The sequence below is a fragment of the Papaver somniferum genome, chromosome 3, assembly GCF_003573695.1.
Source record: "Papaver somniferum cultivar HN1 chromosome 3, ASM357369v1, whole genome shotgun sequence".
NCBI classification, from domain to species: Eukaryota; Viridiplantae; Streptophyta; class Magnoliopsida; order Ranunculales; family Papaveraceae; genus Papaver; species Papaver somniferum.
The window spans coordinates 28936286-28959050 of NC_039360.1; the positions used below are offsets into that span (position 1 = coordinate 28936286).

At 37.0% G+C, this 22765-nt stretch overlaps 2 protein-coding genes and 1 pseudogene across 2 annotated transcripts; 1 reads left to right on the plus strand and 2 right to left on the minus strand.

The window, feature by feature from the left end:
* Positions 1 to 9445: 9445 nt before the first annotated feature.
* LOC113359217 lies at positions 9446 to 10927 on the plus strand. Its single transcript, XM_026602889.1, has 3 exons — positions 9446 to 9829; positions 10587 to 10671; positions 10815 to 10927. The coding sequence occupies exons 1-3, from the start codon at positions 9446 to 9448 to the stop codon at positions 10925 to 10927; spliced, it is 582 nt and encodes a 193-aa protein (XP_026458674.1).
* Positions 10928 to 10968: 41 nt separating this feature from the next.
* LOC113359218 lies at positions 10969 to 12209 on the minus strand (annotated as a pseudogene).
* A 135-nt stretch (positions 12210 to 12344) lies between these two features.
* Positions 12345 to 13904, minus strand: LOC113355679. The gene is made up of 3 exons (XM_026598596.1): positions 13760 to 13904; positions 13170 to 13667; positions 12345 to 13012 (listed from the first exon to the last, which is right to left on the minus strand). The coding sequence occupies exons 1-3, from the start codon at positions 13833 to 13835 to the stop codon at positions 12498 to 12500; spliced, it is 1089 nt and encodes a 362-aa protein (XP_026454381.1). The 5' UTR covers positions 13836 to 13904; the 3' UTR covers positions 12345 to 12497.
* Between the last annotated feature and the right edge of the window lie 8861 nt (positions 13905 to 22765).

Consider the following 22765-nt stretch of genomic DNA (forward strand, 5'->3'; position numbering starts at 1 on the left):
ATAGCAGGATTTGGATATTTTACACCATTTGAATATCTTCCACCACTACTAGAATTCATACCTCTATAAAAACCTCTACTATAAGAACCTCTAAAGTTATTGTTAGTTAAAAAAGCCTTAGAATCCATTTCATGTTTAGTGGTTTTGAGTCTCTCAGTCACCAAAGATTCTTCACTGAGGAGATTATTATGCAATTCAATACGTGTAATTGGTGTATTTTTGTGCCTCATGGATGTAGCAAGTGGTATGTAATCTGAATTTAAATCCTTGAGAGTTATAACAACTAATTCTCTATCAGACACAATTTCACCAGCCACATCTAATTGATCAGATAAAAGTTTGATCTCATTTATAAGCATATGAATGGATTTATCACCTTGAGTGATGGAAAGAAGCTTGGTTCGGAGCTGAATAGAGTGTGTAGATGATACCTTAGCAAAGAGACCTTCAATGCTCTTCACAAATTTATAATATGATGTATATCTAGAGAAATACACAATTACTGAATCAGATATAGTCGAATGGATCCACATAATGATGGTGGAATCCTCCTCTAGCCAGTCGATGTAATTTTGATTTTCAATTCCATTAGCTTCATTTCTTGAAGAAGTATATTGAACATGAAAGGGATAAGAACCATCAAGAAACTTCTTTAGTTTGTATCTTTGAATCACATGATTCATCAAATTCCTTCAGGTGAGATAATTGTCTTCTTTGAGTTTAAGATGAACAAAATTAGTGATTGGGTTGAGCGGTACTTTGGAAAAAGCAGAAGTAATAGGATTCTCCATTGAAGATGTAGAACCAAATTCTCGAATCATAAAGAAATCTGAGATTCAAAAAAGAAAAGAGCCAAGAAACGTAACAAAAGTTGTAGAGAGAAAAAATCTCACCGTAAGAACGTTGAAGGAAGTTTTTTTGATATCATATCCAAAAAGTAGCTCAATCTGATTTGAGAAACAAAAAAACTCAAAGTAATACGCAAGAACTGAGACAAAGATAATACAAGATCACCAAACAAACACTCAGAAAATCTCTTCATGAAGAGATGAAACAACAATAGAATTATTTTTGTTGTTGTGAAGAATAATTGGATCGAAAAAGGATTAAAGATAACCCTAAATTGTCTGATACCATAACATCATAATGTTGATGGTGATTATTAAAAAGAAGAGATCAATCAATTACAATGAGTTTTATTACAGAATACAATTGCAATAATGACTGTATTTAAAGAACTCTCTAACAGCTAGTGACCGACATATACACGTAGAAACTAAATGTGTGATATAGCGGCAACAGAACAAACGCGTGACTGGCAGCCTGTGCCAGTCTGTTAACCTATACCACTATCTTCCTTATCCAGCACTGCAGAATACTGACTTGATAACTCAGTTATTCTGCTATTAAGGATTTGCTTAAATTAATAAAACAACATAGAGCTCTATAAATCTCAATTACTTAAGCTCTCATAGTCAACAGCTGGTTATTCTGCTCCCATAAATTATGCATCTGCACTAACTTTATTGTATAGGCAGTACTGTAGCAAAACAACTCGGCCAACTGCATGTAAATATTCTCTGAACACAATTCTATATAGTTACTTGAACCAAGAAAAGGAGCCTGCGCAATTAAAGAAGATAGACAAAGACTCAAAGTCTGATTGAAACTATAACATTATTTTTTTTCCATGAGCATAAATATTGGAAGAATACATTTATGGGAAATTAAATTTATTGTTGCATAATATAAAATAACAACTAATATTTGAGCCAAAATAAAACCAAGTAAAAGACTAAAACAAGATAAAAAAAACATTCCTGGTTAAAATTTATTTCTCTGTTGTATGACTCCTTATAAACATGTGAAAGGATCTCCAAGTAAGCACCAATAGCGTAAGTATGGTCAACGGATCTTAACAGTGGAAAGATTCAATAAATATCAATCTCATTAAAAGTCTTCATTTTTCAATCATAACATTTGAGTAAAACTTTTCTTTGTCGTGGTCGTATATCTTTGGCCATGATGATTATCAAGTTAGTCCATGGAATGGATAAAAACTTAAACCTCTCTTTCCTTAATATTTTTGAGAAGGGACTAAAATCCAACGAGATAGTTTCTTTAACCCAAAGATTATTAGCATCCTCCGAGTTTCAGTTGTTCATGTCATCAACAACCACTTTCCAGAGTTTAATTGTGTTCATGCTTATCCTCTTTATCACGTCGATGTGTCGATCAACTTGAATCAGATCATAATTATCATCCACTTACTCTTTAGTTTAAAACTCTTTCAGAAAAAGGAGATCAGTAGTTTCCTCGTTTCCAACAGTAAATTACGCTATGGAGGACCATATTGGTTCTATCCAGAATATGCAACCATTTGCATATACCCCATCTTTTTCAAGCATACACGACAATATGTCATGTGCACCCCTTTCTTTCCATGAATATTGTCCTCCACTGGACACTGTGAAGACATTGCATACAGTATATTGTTCGATATCATAATCTTCAAAATCCTCCTCCTCCTCCTCCTTCTCCTCCTCCTTATCATCATCCATCTCAGCAGCTTCATCAGGCTCCCGAGTAGTTACCTCTCCTATGCGTAGGACCTTATACTATTTCTTAATTGGATCAAAACCAAACCTATAATTAATGAGGTAGTATATGAATCGTTCTTCCGAAGTTTACAGCTACTGTGATGAATGGGGGTACAACCCATGGTGTCTTCTCTCGAGTAGAAAGATTATATATGAAAATATATCCATCAAAATTGTATAAACATGTTAAACCATTGATAGGGATGAACTTAATATTAATATATTTAAAATCATCTACTTCTACAATCTCTGGAGGTGTGTCTCTTTTAAACATCAGATTTTGAACAAACGAGACTGTTTCACTATATAAATCAGCAGTGAACAAAAGTACCTGATTCTTGTGTTTTACAGTGGTGCAAATACTACGTGGTTCGGATTTTGATCCGTGCAAAGCTATAAACTTCTTGTTTAGGATTTTTTCCAGCCAATCTTTGGAAACGCTCTTGAAACGAACTACTAATTTCACGGGAACTTTGGTTTATATCTCGTGAAATAATAAATCATCATAAGGAGAGCACGAAACACTAGAAGCATGTTGATGCTTAAGGTGCTGAACTTGAGTCATCATTTTCACAAAACTTATTTAGTTAGAGATCAGAGAGATAACTTGAAATCGTGGGATGCAGAAAAATATGTTTGAGTGGAGTTTAAACAACAAAAAAAAACACAGTAAATATGGAAGGTTGCTATATTTTGATATATATTTTCACAAAAATCTGTGATATTGTCAAATTTCTTTCCGTTGATATCTCAGTATATTAAACTAAATAAAGAAAGACTTGCGGTTTTTGTAGGATCTTCTTATTCAAAATTCTTGGCCATTTGGCCCGTTCTCATACATGTTTGTTACGATTGTGGCGTGTTTAGAGTCTTTAGACGGTGAACATACTAAGACCGGATAATTTACATGCTCAACTCCGCCTACCTCGAGATCCACGATCCACTGGTTCATCCTTTGAATCGATCATTGTTAATAGAAAACTAATGAGAATAGAAAATTAACCTTTATTAGGTTGTAACTTAAAAATATAGAATACTCTCATTATCCCACTACTAACAAACTCCTAACTTGTAGGAATTAAGTCACACATTTAAATGTGTGTAATTAGCATTTTCTTAAAGACTGGGACACTTAATAAACAATTATTCAAATTTCAGAATATTCAAAGATCAAACAGAATTGTCCTAAATCTATTATTTGAATTATAATTCCAACACCCTCCCATAATAAAATTCATTTTCATTCATCATTATCAACAACATCTTTGATCGTTTTCCATCTTCATTTGTATCATCATTGTTAATAGATCAACTTCAGCGTTATTTCATCCAACCAAAAATATTATGCAAATCAATAATCTGCATTTCATCATCATCATAACATAACATTTTTCTTCATCACAATTTTTTTACTAAATAAATCAAATCATTGTATTTTTAAAACAAATTTTCTTGTAACTCTCCCTCAACTCAACACTCTGACCCAGCACTGATACCATGTGAGAATTCCATCATGGTACAGAGAGGAGTGAGAGAGAGATTGAAACAAGTGCAAAACTCAAAACTACATTGATAAGAATTCTGCATATTTTACGATATAAAACTAACCTTTATATAGGTTGTAACTTAAAACTCTAGAATACTCTCATTATCCCACTAGTAACAAACTCCTAACTTGTAGGAATTAAGTCACACATTTGAACGTGTTTAATTAATATTTTACTAAAGACTAGGATACTTAATAAATAATTATTCGAATTTCACAATATTCAAAGATCAAACAAAATTATCCGAAATCTAATATTTGAATTATAATTCCAACACTTGAGTGTAGTTATCTCTCTTATGCATATAACCTTGTACTTTTTTTAGTCGATCAAAACCAAACCTATAATGGGGTAGTACATGAATGGTATTTTCATAGTTTATTTCTCCATAGAATGGGGTTCAATCCACGGTGTCATCTCCCGAGTCGTAAGATTATATATGCAGATATCTCCATCAAAATTATATAAAAATGTTAAACCATTAATAAGGAGAAACTTAATACCAATATCTTTAAAATCACCTATATGCACAATCTCTGGGGGTTCAACTTTTGTAAGCATCATTTTTGAGCAAATGAGACTGTTTCACTATATAAATCAGCAGTACCTGATTCTTAAGTTGTATAGTGATGAAAATGCACGGATGTGTTTCGGATTTTGATCCATGCAAAGCTGTAAACTTCTTGTTTCGGATTTTTTTCCAACCAATCTTTGGAAACGCTCTTAAAATGAACTACGGATTTCAATGGAACTCTGGTTAATATCTCTTGAAACAATAAATCATCATAAGGAGACCACGAAAGACTAGAAGTATGATGATACTTAAGGTGCTGCTGAACTCGATACATCATTTTCACAGAACTTATCTAGTTAGAGATTATAGAGATTTGTTAAATCCTGGGATGCAGAAAAATGTTTGAGTATGGAATCTTGAAAGAAAAATAACAAACATATATAAGGAAGGCTTCTACATATGATATATTTTCACAAAAATCTCTCCTTATTCTTAGCAACCGAAAAACTTATACACCGAAATTTTCGACCACGCTACAATATTTCACTTCCCTACCTAAAAAAACTTTCCTTCTTTGAAAAATTTCGTCAATTTTTTTCCCCGGGGATATCTCAGTCAATATATGGTTATGTTAGCATTGCCTTATCTGTTTCAACAGTCTCTTTGGAGGGAGCACAATTGAGAAAAGGACTCTTTTTGTTGATAAAAAAAAGAAGCACTCAATTTAAACTAAAAAGCTGAATCCAGTTCAATCGGGCGACACTGAGTCAACCCAGTTTTCAAAAAATTATTCAAAAATGAACCCTTGCATTGAGATTGCTTATGATTAATCTTGATCTTTCGCACCTATCCCGAGTGTAAAGGTTTTGGTAATTTGCATAAAGACATAATAGAATTAACTTTTGAGCATATATGAGATAAGCATAGTTCACGGACGTAAACACAACATATCCCATAAAATATTTTTGCAATTTATAAAACCAACAAAGATTAATAATGCAAAATCATCTTCCAAATAACTTAGAATTTAAATAAATAAATTCCAAAAACATTGCAAGATTAAAAATTGTTGGCAATAGTTATGTGTAATCATAATATACAAATCCTAGTTATCCTTCTTAAAACATAAGAGTAAATTCTCATAAGAAGTTTCCTAGACATTGAGATTGTTAAAAAATTCTTTATCATCCTCGAACTCCTTATCGTCAACAGACATTGGAACATAAGGTTCATGAAGAAACGACTCAATTCCAACAAACCTTCTTGACTGATGCCCAACCAGGGTCTTCTGAACTTCAAGAGATCTTATTTGCTGCATCTCCATCCTTGTTTTTTTCAACTCTTCAAGAACACCAGAAAATTTCTGAAGATTTGAGGGGTTAGCCTTTGGTTTCTTCATATTCTTCCTTTTTCTATTTAAAGTTTAGAGGAATGAGGTTTATCTTTTTTCATGATTGATGGCTTAACAATCATATTAACATACTTTCCATCAGAAGATATGATGCTTGGAGTTTCCATAAAGATATGGAATTGTGACAGAAATACTCAAAAAAATAACTCCACAAGCAGTCTTTTGATGAAAAGAGTTTTAGAGGAGGAAAAAGGAATGTAGGGTTACAGAACCTGTATACAAGGAAGTATGGTTCATGTCCAATCAACAGACACATCCCTAAGAAGGGCAGAAATGCCGATTTTAACCATAAATCTTTTCAATACCATTTGAGGATATGAAAAGAACAAGATATTATAAAACTCAAGGAAAGACAATCTAGAATTCTGACCTTAGAACCCGACAGTGCATAACTCTTGGCTCTTTTTTAAATTCGTGCACATGAGACAAGATGCACTTTTAATACAATCATATTGTGTTTGGGTGAATAATAATTTGTTCACCACAAGGTTTCTGTACGGGAAATTCAATACCCCCATTTGTAGATCGTTTAGTCCTAGTTATTTTCTGTAAAGATATAACATTTTATTTAGAAATCAACTTCTTAGGGAGTGAGTTAAATTTACATACCTCAAATGGATTCGATTTCTGAACAAGTTTGAGCTTGTTTGCTAATCGATTTTCTCTCCGTTGCAGTTTGTTGACACATCTTACTTTGTGTTTGTACTTGAAACAATTAGAGAGTTCATGACCCTTAATAGTACAATAAGAACATGTCAATATGGAGGATGGTTCATACACCATAGCCGAACATACTGTTAAACATATTGAAGTACCTAAAACATGTGAGATAGACAGTAGATAGAGAAAAATCCCTTATATCTTCCAAAATGGTCGAAGAAGTTTCTCCAGGAAGAATATCAAGATGGTGTAGGTATTGCTACACTTTATATTTCATCTTCGTTTGAATTATAGTGATTAAACATTTCATCAAGCGTTGCAGCAAGACCTTTGTTTCTAGTGTATTTTCTACGATTTGGACACTCATTAGCAAAATGACCAAAACCTTTACACTTGAAGCACTGTGGCATATTTTCATCATCAGTGTCGACCGTGTCCCTGTTTTTAGGAGGAACGAATCATGAGGTTTAACTGATGATCTGGGTTTATCTCTGGTGAATCGTTTACTTCTCTTCAAAAGAAGATCTCTAAACTGTCTTGTGATCAGAGAGACTGAGTTGTCAAGATATTCATCTGATGAATCAATGTTAATAGGATCATCCACAGAGTTGCCAACACTTTTACTTTTATCAAGTAATTTAGTATTCTTTTGTGCTTTGAAAGCAATATCCTTTCCAGATTTGGATATATGCACATGATCAAAGATCTTTAACTTCCCAACAAGAGTGTTTCTAGAAAGTGTTTCAAGGTTACTTCCTTCAACGATGACATGTTTCTTAGAATCGTATCTGGCTGGCAGTGATCTGAAAATTTTCATCACAATGTCCTTTTCAGGAATAGTCTTACCCATTGCAAAAGATGCATTAACAATTTCAGACACTTTGTGATTAAATTCATCAAATGAATATTCATCATCCATACGAAGTTTTTTCCAATCAGAATTTAGGTTTTGAAGTCTAGCTTCTTTCTCAGATGTATTCCTTCAAATAAATTTCTAAATGGGTATAATATAAAAGTCTATATAGCTGTACGACTTAGTCTCATTAGAAGATATAATAGAATAAACTTCTGAGTGATAGATAAGTTTTAGTCTCCACATACCTTTTGTTGATGAAGTTCCTCCAAGCTCTCCTCAGTAGATATTCGTCTTCAATCGATGAACGCCGCGAAGTCTAAATCTCAACTATATATTATATCCTAATCCGAGACATAACTATAAGTAGACTAGAAATCGAGACTATAATTTTGATCAACTAAACTTGACAAACAAGATTGAGATAGCAACGCTTGCGAGTTCGACCGAGCAGTGCTCGTCTAACAACTTCAATTTCTTCTAATAATATTGCTTCTTCATCAAGGGATTATTCTTATGTTAATGTTATTTATGAAGCTGGTCTGGAGGATTTGGGTTATACATGGATATCTTTCACTTGGTCAAGTAATGTTCATGGCACGAGTATTAGAAGATCAAAACTTGATAGAGAAATTGTTAATAATGATTAGATTATTCATTTTCCAGATTCAAAACTTCTTCATTTACCACAATTGGGTTAAGATCATTACCCAATAATGTTGGATACCTCATCTTCAAATGGTGACAGGAAAAGAAACTGGAAGTACTTCCAACATTATGAATGATATGAAACCCTTAAGGATGAGATTGTGAACGCATGGGATCATCATGCTAATGGCTCTCATGGTTTTAGGTTGTCAAGAATACTTGTTATTACTAGAAGATATTTCTCAAAATGGAATAGAAAAAAGTTTGGAAATATTCAAAGTAATATTTTTCTTCTTCATCAGCAGCTAGAGGCAATTCAATAAAATAGTCAGAATCAAAACACAAACAGTCAGGTACAACATATTGAAAACCAGATTGAACATTGGCATTAAGTTCAAAGTAAATTTTGGGGAAAAAAGAAAGGGATAAATATTATCTTGATATGGATAGAAATACCAAATATCATCATGCAAATGCCAACAAAAAGAGGGTCAGAAATAACATTGTTGCTTTGAAGGATGGTAATGGACAGTGGTACACTACTAGGGAAGAGCTGGAAGACTTACTCATTGGACATTATAGCTCTCTTCACACTACTTCATCTCCTGCAAAAAATGAGGAAATCTTATACTGCATTCTAACAGTCATTACTTTTTCAGATAACTTGGCTTTAATGAGACCTGATGATGCTGAATTCTTAAAGCTTTAAAAGATATGAAGCCTTGGAAAGATCCAGGACCAGTGGATTTCCTTTTGGTTTTTTTAAACATCATTGGGACATTGTTGGAACTGATGTTATGGAGATGATGAAACAATTTTTTCATACATGATATATTCTTAAAAGTCCAAATGTTACAAATATTTCATTAATTCCTAAGACAAAGAATAAGAAGTTTTCATCGGATTTGAGGCCAGTTGCACCTTGTAATACCTCCTATAAAATCATATCAAAGATTTTGTCTACAAGGTTGAAAAATATGAGAAAAATAATTTCTCCACTTCAGTATGCTTATGTTCAAGGTCGACAGATAACAAATAATATTTATTTGGATCAAGAAATTGTTCATACCATGAAGAATAAGAAGGAGGATTCTAAGCACCTGACATTGAAGCTTAACATGTCAAAATCCTTTGATAGGCTTGAATGTCCTTCCTCAAAGATGTTATGTTGAAACTGGGGATTTGTACAGATTGGTGTAATCTCATTATGCAATGTGTTACCACCACACAAATCTCTATTCTTCTAAATGGAGCTCCATGAAAAACTTATCTCCAACAAGGGGAGTGAGGCAAGGTGACCCACTGTCACTCCATCTCTTCATAATTGTTCTGAAGGCTTTTTCTCGACAACTTCAAAATAAACAGATAAAAGGTATTAAAATTGCTCCAAGTGCCCCTCCAATATCCCATCTATTATTCACAGATGATTACATATTATTCATTAATGCTGATCTACATAATGTGAATAATCTCCTTATAATCATTGATGATTTCGGGGCTGCTTCTGGCCAAATGTTTACTTTTAGTAAGTCAAGTGTTTATTATAGTGTTAATGTTCCTCAAAGATTCTGCAGACTGCATACTCGAAGATTAAAGGTACTCAGGATCACATGAAAGATACTTGGGAATACCTCACATTATTGGAAGAAACAAGATTCGATGTTTCACTGGATTGGTGGATAGAGTCGAGAACCGGTTGTATAACTGGAATGGTGAATCTATGTCACAATGCAGTAAATACCCCATGATAAAGATAGTCGCTAATACCATCCCAACCAATTCAATGAGTTGCTTGCAAATTTCAGTGGATACTATTAAGCAGATTGATACTTTACATCGCAACTTTTGGTGGACTTTTAATGAACACCGAGGCATATGCATTACGTCTTGGAAGACACTGGGGATACACAAAAATCTTGGGGGACAAGGCTTTAGGTATTTAAAAATTCTAAATAAAGCACTCCTAGTCATGGAAGTTTACGGATTTAAAAAATCTAAATCAAGTGCTCCTTGTCAGGGCAGTTTGGAGATTGTTCACTAATCCAGATGAGTAATGGATTAAAGCTATGCAATCAAAATATTCTGAACTGCTAGAAAAGCTATGAGCTTTGCTAGTTATATTGATAAACTTACTGCTAAAAAACTATTAGTGATATATGGTAGTATGTCACAGACTAGGACTAATATACCTAAATGGAAACCACCTGCGTACCCATACCTTACAATTAATTGTGATGGTTATTTTGATATCAATACATGACCAACTGGAATTGCTCTTATTCTGCGTGACTCTGCAGGAAAGTGGCGTGGAGGAAAATCAAAATGATATGCAGGAGTGAATAATTCATTGCAGGCAGAGTGTCTGGCTTTCTTCGAGGCAGTTAGCTGGAGTAATGATTTAGGGAACACATATAATGTATTTGAAAGTGATCTTAAAGGTATTGAAGACATCAACAAATATATGAGTTGTTGAGTTGTTGCTTGGGAGATTGAAGATGTCCTACTTGATGCCATTAATAATTCAAACAACATCCCACAATGAGAATGTAATTTTGTTCCTAGGGTATGCATAAATTTGCAGATAAACTAGCAAACTTCAGCATGAAATTTGGTGTAACTAGAGTTTGGTTTAAACACCCACCTACTGTTGTTGAGAGTCGATTATTGTTGGATTGTAAAAGTATTCCAGATTAATAAAATTTCTTCTTTGGCATAAAAAAAAACTGAATCCAATTTCAAATTATGAGTTTTCGCTTGTCAAATTCAATATCATCATCAGGAAAAGCTGAATAACAACAATATTCTAGTTCACGTTCATGTTCCCGTTGCCGTTCCAAGTCAATGAAAACTTCAGGAGGGGCAAGAGCTGGTGACTTGACAAAGCGGACGGTTTCACCACCTGAAAGCTTTCTGAGAAAGTATAAGAAAGGTTTCTCAAAGTTGTAGGTGCTCCTTGCAGAAATCTCATAGTATGTCAGATTCTTGTTCCTGTGGAATGTAACTTGCTTTGCTTTCATGTTGTATTTTCTTGATATCAATATCAACCTTGTTTCCAAAAAGAACAATTGGGATATTCCCACAGACCCTGTAGAGATCTTTGTGCCATGTTGGGACATTCTTGTATGTGAAACGCGAAGTAACATCGAACATAATTATTGCATATTTCCCATTGATGTTGCATGAAACAAAGAGATTAAAGTGAAGTATATAAACATACCAAAGAACACCATGTTTGAATTGTAGCGCCACCAGTTTGCAAGATAGTATCAATCTAAGCACGTCAAAGATGAAAGAAAAATCTTACTAATATCCATATCTAAGGCCACCAAGCTTCTCTTGACCAGCAATATCCCAACAGTAGAACCTAATCGGTCCAAAGTTAGTCTGGAAATACAGTGGATGAACTTCAACACCAATTGTAGCTGCAAACAATACCAACCAAAATCTCATCAACCAAAATCCTATGTTGTATTAGGCACTATGCGAGGCGCCCAAGGAAATTTGAAAAACCGCAAAGTTGGTCACACTTTGCGACTTGGGCGCCTCGCGGTCTAGAGCGCCAGGGCGCCTTTTACAACTATCCACCAGAAACAAAAACTCAAACATCTCACTTACATTCGTATTTCTTTTCAAATTCTCCAATAAGATATCTTTTCACAAAAGTTGTCTTTCCAGTTCCACCATCGCCAATAATCACAAGCTTGAAACTAGGGTAACCAAGATTTTTTTGTTCGTAAACTGACTAACCAACAAACAAAATACAAGAAAAGATTGAGTTAAAAGAAATACAAAGGGAAAGAAATAGAGATAGAAATCGAAAACGAAAACATACCATTAATGTTCTTTTCGTGTAAGAATGAAGGAATACGAGAAAGAATTCTTGGCGTAGGAGAGGATTTGTATGTGAGAAAGATTTATGAAGGAGGCATGACTCTGCTTTGTTATTAACTGTGTTATCAGAAAAACAAGGCTTCATTTTCACGCGAAACAAAATATAGAAACGAAACCACTTGCGCTTTTTGTGGGGTGCTTTTTGGCCCCTTGGCCCTTTTGTGGCCCGGTTAAAACACGGTACAAGGTGCGAAAATATTTGTTTTGTTGATCAAAAAAGTGAAATAAAATGGGAATTCTCATTCAAGATAAGCTTTATAAGCATTTAAACTAAGATTCATCTTGCTTTTAAAATGCACAAAATAAATAAGTAAACAATGGAGCTTTACTAAAATCAGATCCTGTGAAAGCCCGCATTCACATGTTTAGGCACCTATCGAATGCTGATCAACTTTACATCGTCAATAACTGGTCCACATAGGGTCGCGTCGCTTCTCATTGTATAGAATGAGCTATAAAACATGATTCGTGTACGAGTAGCAACTCCATCGAAACGTAGATGTGCACGTTTAAATCCTCCTTTACCTTTCGACTCGTATTCCACCTTGACGGAATCATCATCAGCGAAAGCTTCAACAACCATTGAACCTTCACAAGCATTTCTAGCATCTCCCACGGTGAACGAGAGCACGTACATCTTTCCTGGGATGGTTCGAACTATTTGCGTAATTGCACTCTCTCTTCCGGCCAGAAGTTCGATCCCTCTTTTTCCACGAGGCACGGCAAAATGCCTGGAGTCGATGTATCTTACAGCTTTTAGGGACTCAACCTTCCAACCAGGCAATGGAGTGTGGTCATCTTCAATAAATGGAGGGATCAGGACACCGTAAGATGTTTTTGGGAAGATGTATGGACCTTCCTCAAAATCTCCATTTTTCATCAAATTCTCTGCATGATTTTGAAAACAAACAAAGATTAATATAGTCTTGCATAGCCGGTGTCACTGTAGTATTACGATGATAAAGTTACTGGTTGATGATACCAGTGGCCCCAAATTCTTTATAGAGAAAAAAATTCATCCAAATGAAATGTAAGAAGAGCTTACTGTTTGTGGCCTTAAGAGAGAATAAAGGCCTCATGGCGACGGAATCGATAAGAGGTCCACAGGCTGCATCCTCTTGGACTCCAGGGTTATGGATTAAGATCTCGACCTCGGAGAATCTAGCTCGGAATGCCCAGGCATGTGAATCCCATCCATTGCTGCTGTACACTGTCTGAATAGGAATTACACCGAAATCTGGAGCGACCGATATGTTAACCCGCTCTTCTTGTGCACAAGTTCTGACAGTGCTTAGCGTTATTGAGTAACGCATTCCCTTGGTCACTTTGACCTTCTGCCTTATCGATGCCTCATTTCCCAATCGAACAGCAAAATCTCCTTCTGGGACGACTAGCACCATATCATCTTGTTTTTGTCCCGATTTTATGTATTCAACAAATCCTGATGTTTTCCATTCTGGAATCGCGTCGTGCCCAATGACCATCTTCCCCTTCATCTGTGACGCCTTCGGCCCATACTCGAAGTTTCCGTTCGGCAACAATCCTGTAGAGCAAAATTCATGATTAGAGATAAGTACAAACAAAATGAACAAAAACCGTGCAAGATCAATCGAGTTTGCAAGAAGCTCGACTTACCATCAGTGAAAGCTAGAGCAATGGTGCAAGTGGCACACAATAGCAATGCAAGAATTTTGACATCCGACATTGCCATTGCTGGTTTTCTGTAAAGAGCACTGGTAGAGTGAGAGAGCAGAGAGGACTGGTGGATGATTGAAATCGAAAGGGGATGAGCAGGGTTTAAATAAATATTCACACTTTTCAAAAATCAAAAAAGATATAAATTAATAATAGCAATTATTCTCTGTATGAAAAACCATTCCATGTGCAAGTAATTAAATTATTGTCATAAAAAGTTAAGGAAAGCTGAATTATCAATGCCCGAGTTAGTTCTAACCATATTTCTAGACGTTGTATGTGTACCCCTATTTAGTTACCGGTGCAGTGATGGAGTTAAGATTCTGGGAAAAGAGATAAAACATAGACTCCAATATTTCGTGGAGAAAATGATTTCACTTGCCCCTTGGTAGCTCAAAATGAGATTTGACTGTACGGACCGATGAGAGCATCAGTCAGTAGAGTCAAACCTGGCTTCAAAATGAGATTTGACTCAATTTGACCGCCGAGAGCATTGCGGATCTAACATGATGGCAGCTAGTTGCAAAGCCAGATTCCGAAGGTGGAACCATCTGTTGGGATATGAAATTTCTTTTTATATTTTTTTCAGTGTAGTACGTGGTTTATTTTGTTTTCGTTTAGGCTAAAGGTGGCATATGTATGTGAGATTAGAGAAAGAAAAGATAAGATTAGATGAATTATTATCACTTAATACACAGAAAACCGTAATGGTGATGCCTGACAAATAAACCTTTAACGTATATGTAAAACTTTGTAGTATTCCCCTTCATTATTTTGTTTGGTTTCTGCATGTTCATTCATAATACAGGCTTAATCAAATATATACTATGTAAACACCTCCTTTTGTCTTCTTTTTCTTTCTTGTTAATGTTGTGGGTGGGAGACTGGGAGAGACTACCTTTATTTCCCAGAAAGATATACTAATTATTGCAGTTAATTGCAAGAAAACAAAATCAAACACATCTGAGTTCTAACTTTTAGACATTCTAACCATTTACCATTTTGAGTTGTAAATTAAGTTTATGCACTAAACTAGCATTTTCAGTGCAAGGTTTTAATTTTTATCTCAAGCAGATTCCTCGTATCCTTTCTTCTTCGCATCTAGAACAATCTTTGTCTTCATGTAAATTTGTTTCAAATCTACCATGAGTGAGGGTGGTGACTAAAGGGGACATACCATGAGATATTAGGTGGCTTATCAGCAGAGGTGTTTCAAGGATCCGATCTACAAGTTGGGTCCCACAGGTGTTGAAGGAACATGCTCTGACTGTCACGTGTACTCTCTTGGTCTGTGATTTCCAAGAATCTAAGTGAACTTTTCTGGTTCTAAATTTGTTCATAAAAGAGTGAATGATGCCATGAGATGATAATTTAGATGTGATGAGATTGAATGAACAATTTATTGTACTGTTTTTGGTAGTATACCCACTCAAAACGATACATTTTCCTATCCAGAAGTAAGGAACTGAGGCGTGCACCTAGACTAATTATTATTTCCTACAGTTGGTTGTGGTTTGGCCAAGTTTGTAAATGCTAGAATCTTTGGTGGTCAAGTTTGTAACCTATATAAATAGGTAATTAGACCTTATAGAATTGTATTGTGTAGAAAACGATTAAGAGATCGGTGAGAGATTTCTTGTATAGCTTTTAGGGCTAAAGCTACGGTTCGTTATGAGAGCATATTGGTGAGGAACAAGAGACAAGGTTATCGTCTCGGGTAATTGTTGCGGTGTAATCAAGGGTTTGTTGGGATTCGCACGACATTGTAATCGTTTTTCTTCATAGTGGATTTGAGTTGGTGCGGCTCAAAGTGGACGTAGACAATATATACAAGTTGTATGTATTGGTCGAACCACTATAAAACTTGTGTCTTGTGAGTTGATTTATCTTTCTCGTATTATTATAGTTTCTTTGCTTGTGCTTGGTTTACTTATTATTCACCATAATATCTCAAGATCCGTTATTCCGCGGTTGTTAGTGATTCCATAAGAAAATCCTGACAACTGGTATCAGAGCTCGGGTTAGAGCTTTAGGGTTCATCGTAGTACGATTGGAGTGGGAGTTATCTGTGATAATAACGAAAGTACAGTAGCTAGGGTTAAAGTTTTAAATGGGAAGAACTTTGTGTTTTGGAGGTCTCAGATGGAAGACAACCTATATGAGAAAGACCTTGCTGATCCGTTGGGAGGAGTTGCGAAAAATGGAGCACACAAAGACGATGAATGGACAACTCTTAATCGCAAGTGTGTATCCATGATCCGTAGATGTTTAACGGAGGAAGTCTACAATAACATACAAGAGGAAACTAGTACGAAGGATCTTATGGATAAACTTGAAAAGTTGTATCAAAAGTCATCAACCTCGGGGAAGATTATGTTGTGTGAACAATTATTTAATCTGAAGATGCAAGAAGGCGAAGCGATTTCAGCACATCTTGGAAAGTTTAAATCAAATATTTCTCAACTTTCAAAAATTAGTATTACTTTTGATGATGAAGTTCAAGATTTACGGTTGTTGTCGTCATTACCAAAGAGTTGGGAGACTGCAAGGACAACCATTAGCAATTCCGCAGGAACCGAGAATTTGAAGCTTGATGATGTGCAGCAAAGGTTAATTGTTGAAGAGGAGAGAATAATAGAACAAGGTTATGGTTCTAGTACTTCAAGTTCGACCGTAAGTTTGCAGCAAGAAGATAGAGGCAGGAGTTCAAATAGGAACAACAACAACAACAAATCTAGAGGGAAGTATATGGGGAGATCTCAATCCCGTACTAGATGTGTTGTTGAGTGTTGGGCGTGTAAGAAAGTAGGACACTTCAATCACGATTGTCCGGAAAACAAAGGTGCTAATAATGGTGGAAGCAAAGGTAATCAAGAAGAGGTCAACGTAGTTGCAGCTGCGGAACCGGTGAAGGTCCTCGTTCATAACAAGAAGGTGATTACGGAAGGTTTTCTACTACTCTCTGAGGAAAAACAAGATGAGTCTTGGATTATAGACTCGGGAGCTTCTTTCCATGCAACGGGTGATAAGAATATTATGATCTCTTATAAAAAAAGGATACTATGGCCAAGTATTCTTAGGTGACGGTGAAGCATGTGACATCATTGGTTTGGGTGATTTGATCTTGAAAGTCAACGGTTCGACATGGAAAGTGAAGGATGTACGACACATTCCAAATTTAAAAAAGAACTTGGTGTCTGTGGGACAAGTTTGTGATGATGACTGTGAAGTTGTGCTTACAAAATACAATTGGAAAGTGAACAAATGAGCTATGGTATTAGATCGTGGAGTTAGATTCGGTACTCTATACCGGACTTCAAATGGAACTACTTTAGCAGAGGCTAGTAGTGGTGAAGGCACTAACTTATGGTTGTTGATGGTGGTTTTTAGACAAAGGGTAAAACCGTAAAACCTCATGCATAACAAGACGTCACCGATGACATTAGCAAACTTATTAGAGCGTTTAACGCACTTATGTAAAAATTACCAGGGTATCCTTTTTCAAATGCTAAATTAGGGTTTCGACACACAAAAACCTAAGTCTACGCATACCGCACAGCCATTGTGCCAAAAGCATGGAAAACATGCCAAATGCACGTACCGTCCAATCATCACGCAATACATAGCAATTTCACGCACTATGCATTAATTGCGCAAAGCATGGAAACCGTGCCCAAAATTTCAAAACGCGCAACCATTGCGTTTCACGGCAACCATGCCAAATCCGAGACGCGCAATCATTGCAACACGCGACATTGGCACATGCCAAGCAACGCTTGCAACCTAACATGCCAAGTCGTGCAAACCAAGGCCCAAGCCGCCACACGCGCCATTGGCACATTCCAAGCAACGCTTGCAACCAAGGCATGCCAAGCCGTGCAAACCAATGCCAAAGCCGCCACACGTGTCATTGGAACATGCCATGCAACCCTTGCAACCAAGGCATGCCAAGCCGTGCAAACCAAGGCAAAAGCCGCCACACGCGCCATTTGCACATGCCATGCAACCCTTGAAACCAAGGCATGCCAAGCCGTGCAAACCAAGGCCAAAGACGCCACACGCGCCATTGGCACATGCCAAGCAAAGCTTGCAACCTAGCATGCCAAGCCCTGAAAACCAAGACCAAGCCGCCACACACGCCATTGGCACATGCCAATGACTCTTGCAACCTAGCATGCCAAGCCGTGAAAACCAAGGCCAAAGCCGCCACACGCGCCATTGGCACATGCCAAGCAACGCTTGCAACCTAGCATGCCAAGCCGTGCAAACCAAGGACAAATCCGCCATACGCGCCATTGGCACATGCCAAGCAACGCTTGCAACCTAGCATGCCAAGCCGTGCAAACCAAGGCCAAAGCTGCCACACGCGCCATTGGCAAATGCCAAACAACGCTTGCAACCTAGCATGCCAAGCCGTGCAAACCCAGGGCCAAGGCATGCCACACACGCCATTGGCAGATGTCATGCAACACTTGCAACATCACCACTTGCACCCGACGTGCAACCTAAGGCCAAGGCATACCACACATGCCATTGACACATGCTGTGAAACACTCACACTATTGGCATTGCCACTTGCACCCGACGTGCAACCTAAGGCCAAGGAACGCCACACATGCCATTGGCACATACTATGCAACCCTCGCACTTTGGCGTGCCATCCGGCAAGTCTCTCAAAGCTCAACTTATCAAGCACCAGCGACATGCTACATGTTTTCCACGAAAACACTTGAGACACCAAAAAGTATGTCACAAACTGGGGGATGCTCATTAGGGTTTTGGTTTGGCGGTCTACAGCGTGCGGCATACACAAATGCCCGTTTCAAGATAGTGTCATAATAATAAAACGGTTAGTAAATGCAGGGAGTAATGGTGAAACGCTCTTCCATTATGGAACATCAATACCAGGCGTTACCACCTCTTCCCATTTAACTCATCTGTTTCTTTTCTACGATGCCAGAATACATTTCACTTGGACTTGTATAAATAGGTTTTACCTATTTCCACCGAAAGTCAAGTTTTTGGTCAGGGAGAAATACAACACTCAGAAAGGCAACTTTGATAGCTTTCTCAAAGCTTTCACCTTCTGATACAAGTTAAGTAATACTCTTCCAGAACTGTTCTGGTCTCAACACTCTCTTCGCTTCCCTCACTAAACCATCCCTTCTCCTCCTCTTTGTGACCGAAGCAAATCCGTAACGGCCATTTCTTGGTTTAGGCCAGATTTGTATAGATTAGTTTCTCGAATCTAAAGTACTCCCGTGCAGTACATTTGTTTAGGGTTTAGATCTATTTCTCGTTCTCCTACAAAATTACCAAAATCAGCAGAAACGATTTTCACCCATAAACAATGGCATAGAAGATTAGGGCACATGAAGATTCTATGTTCGGGAGGATATCTACCTAAGGTGAAGTATGTTGATATGAGTTCTTGAGAAGACTTTGTTCTTAGAAAGAAAAAACGGGTTAGTTTCAGCAGAGGCGACAGAGCCTTGAGAAGTGAGAAACTTGATTTGGTTCATACTGATGTATGGGGACCAATTGATGTTGCATCTCACAGTGGGTTCCAATATTCACCTTTATTGATGACACTCAAGGAAGGTGTAGCTTTACTTCATGAAGAATAATTTCTAGGTGTATGAAGTGCTTAAGAAGTGGAAAGATTTGGTTAAAACAGAAACTGGTTTGAAGTTGAAGTGTCTAAGGTCAGACAACGGTGGTGAGTATGACAAAACAAAATTCTTACATTTATGTGCTACAAATGGAATTCGTTTGGAGATGACAGTTCCAAGGACGCCACAGGAGAATGGAGTAGCAGAACGTATGAATTGGACAATGAATGCACGTGCTAGGTGCATGAGGTTGCAGTCTGGTTTGCCCGAGACCTTCTGGGAACATGCAACAGATACGGCTGCTTATCTAATCAATAGGACACCTAGTAGTCCATTAGATATGAAGATATCAAAGGAGGTTTGGACCGGAAAAAAGGTAAATCTTTCATATTTGAAAGTTTTTGGTTGTGTTGGTTATGTTCATCTTAGTCCCGGTGAGAAGTCTAAGATAGGTGCTCAAGCAAAGAAGTGTATATTTCTTGGTTATGGAAATAACGCTTTTGGGTAGAAACTTTGGGACTACGAGGGTCACAAAGTTATTAGAAGTAGAGACGTCACTTTTAATGAGAATGAGTTATACAAGAACAGGAATAAAACACAAGTTGAAGATGTTGGATCAAGCAACGTCGATAAGGAGTTGTAGGTCGATATTGATGATGTTTCTGGAAAAAGTGTGGTACAAGAAGGGCACGGTGTTGCTGATGGCAGAGAAGTACAAGGTGAAGAGACTTATGTTGCAGTGGGAGTTACTCCTATAGTTCCACAAGAAGTACGAAGATCATCAAAAACTCCAAAACCAAACCCAAGGTATGCTCTGAGTTGTCTATTACTTACGGATGTAGGTGAATCTGAAGATATTAAAGAAGCACTAGCGGATGATGATTCATGCAAGTGGCAAATTTTTATGGAAGATGAGATGAATTCACTTGAGGAGAATGGAACTTGGGTGTTAGTAAAATTACCAAGAGGTAAGAAAGCGTTGCATAACAAATGGGTTTATCGGATGAAGTCTGAAGCAAATGGAGATATTCGCTACAAGGCGAGGTTGGTTGTGAAAGGTTTCCAGCAAAAACCTGGTTTTGATTACAACAAGTTGTGAAGATGACTACTATTCGAGTAGTGTTAAGTCTAGTGGCTTATGAAGATCTCTACCTTGAACAGTTGGATGTAAAGACAACTTTTCTTCATGGTGACCTCGATGAAGAAATTTACACGAAGCAACCAGAAGGATTCATAGTAAAAGGCAAGGAAGATATGGTGTGCAAGCTAAAGAAGAGTTTGTATGGTTTAAAACAAGCCCCTAAACAGTGGTACAAGAAGTTTGATAACTTCATGCATAGAGGTGGTTACTCACGGTGTAATGCAGATCATTGTTGTTACTTAAAAAGGTGCAGTTCATTATACATCATATTATTACTGTATGTGGATGATATGTTGGTTATCGGAACGTCTCTACAAGAAGTTGAGAATTTGAAGAAACAATTAGCAAGTGAGTTTGCTATGAAAGATCTTGGTGAAGCAAAGCAGATTCTTGGTATAAGGATCATAAGAGACAGAGCTAAGGATGTACTTATGCTTAGTGAGGCTGAATATATTGAACGAGTGTTGAAAAGGTTCAATATGGAGAACGCTAAACCAGTTAGTTCTCCACTTGGAAGTCAAATTCTTCTTTCAAGTATGCAGTGTGCGAAGACAAATGAAGAAAAGGAGTACATGGATAACGTACCATATTCTTCGGCTATTGGGAGTCTAATGTATGCTATGGTGTGCACGAGACCGGATATTGCACATGCAGTGGGAGTAGTGAGTAGATATGCAAGCAACCCAGGAAAACAACATTGGAAAGCTGTGAAGTGGATTCTCATGTATTTGAGAGGTAACACAAACGTACCATTGTGTTATGGAAAAGGTGGTTCTATCTTGAGGGGTTATGTGGATGCAGACTTCGCAGGTGATGTAGATAAAAGGCGAAGTACGACCGGTTATGTTTATACTATAGTGTCACCTGCAGTGAGTTGGAACTCACGGATACAGAAGTTGGTAACATTGTCTACTACGGAAGCGGAGTACGTAGCAGTAACAAAAGCGATCAAGGAGATGATTTGGTTACGAGGTTTATCAGATGAGTTGGGAAAGGAATAACGAGATAGTGTTTTGTTTAGCGACAGTCAAAGCACTATACATTTAGCCAAGAACTTAGCTTATCATGCTAAGACGAAGCATATAGATATTCGTTATCATTTCATTCGGGATCTCTTAGAAGATGGAGAGTTGAAACTCGATAAGATTCTTGGTTCGAAGAATCCGATAGATATGTTTACCAAGGGAGTTACATCATACAAGCTAAAGCTCTGCAAGGCTTTAGTTGGTCTCTCAAAATGAGGATCTGGGTAGGGAGCCGCACTGACAAAGAAGATGTTTCTAGCACCGTCAATCCAAAATTGAAGAAAAGAAGAATTGAAGACAATCAATGAGTCTTCAAAGTGGGAGATTGTTAGTTATTGAAGACTAATTATTATTTCTTAAAGTTAGTCGTGGTTATTTTTGGGAAAGGGGTTTCCTAGAACGGCTAAAATCCTTGGTGGACAAGTTTATAACCTATATAAACAGGTAATTAGGCCTTGTAGAATTGTATTGTGTAGAAAACGATTAAGAGATCGGTGAGAGATTTCTTGTATAGCTTTTAGGGCTAAAGTTAGGGTTTCGTTGTGAGAGCATATTGGTGAGGAACAAGAGACAAGGTTATCGTCTCGGGTAATTGTTGCGGTGTAACCAAGGGTTTGCTGGGATTCACACGACGTTGTAATCGTTTTTCTTCATAGTGGATTTGAGTTGGTGCGGCTCAAATTGGACGTAGAAAATATATACAAGTTGTATATATTGGTCGAACCACTATAAATCTTGTGTCTTATGAGTTGATTTATCTTTCTCGTATTATTATAGTTGCTTGTGCTTGGTTTACTTATTATTCACCATAATATCTCAAAATCCGTTATTCCGCGGTTGTCAGTGATTCCATAAGAAAATCCTGACAATAAAGGACAAGTCGGATCAGCAGAATCACACTAAAAGAAAATCACCATATTTTTCTTTCCTTAACTTAATGTCATCTTGAAAATTAGAATGCAGGAACTTTTCACATGACCTGCAATAGGAGGAGTCCTAATACATTCACTCATTAACCTTTGGAAGACCCCATATCATGTTTGTATCATCCGGTGCAAGATCAATTGGTAACAACTAGAATGGTTTGGAATCATTATATCATTCAACATCGCCTAACCTCTTGAGTATCCATGTGAAAAATTGAAAAGGAAATATGGTAGGCACACCA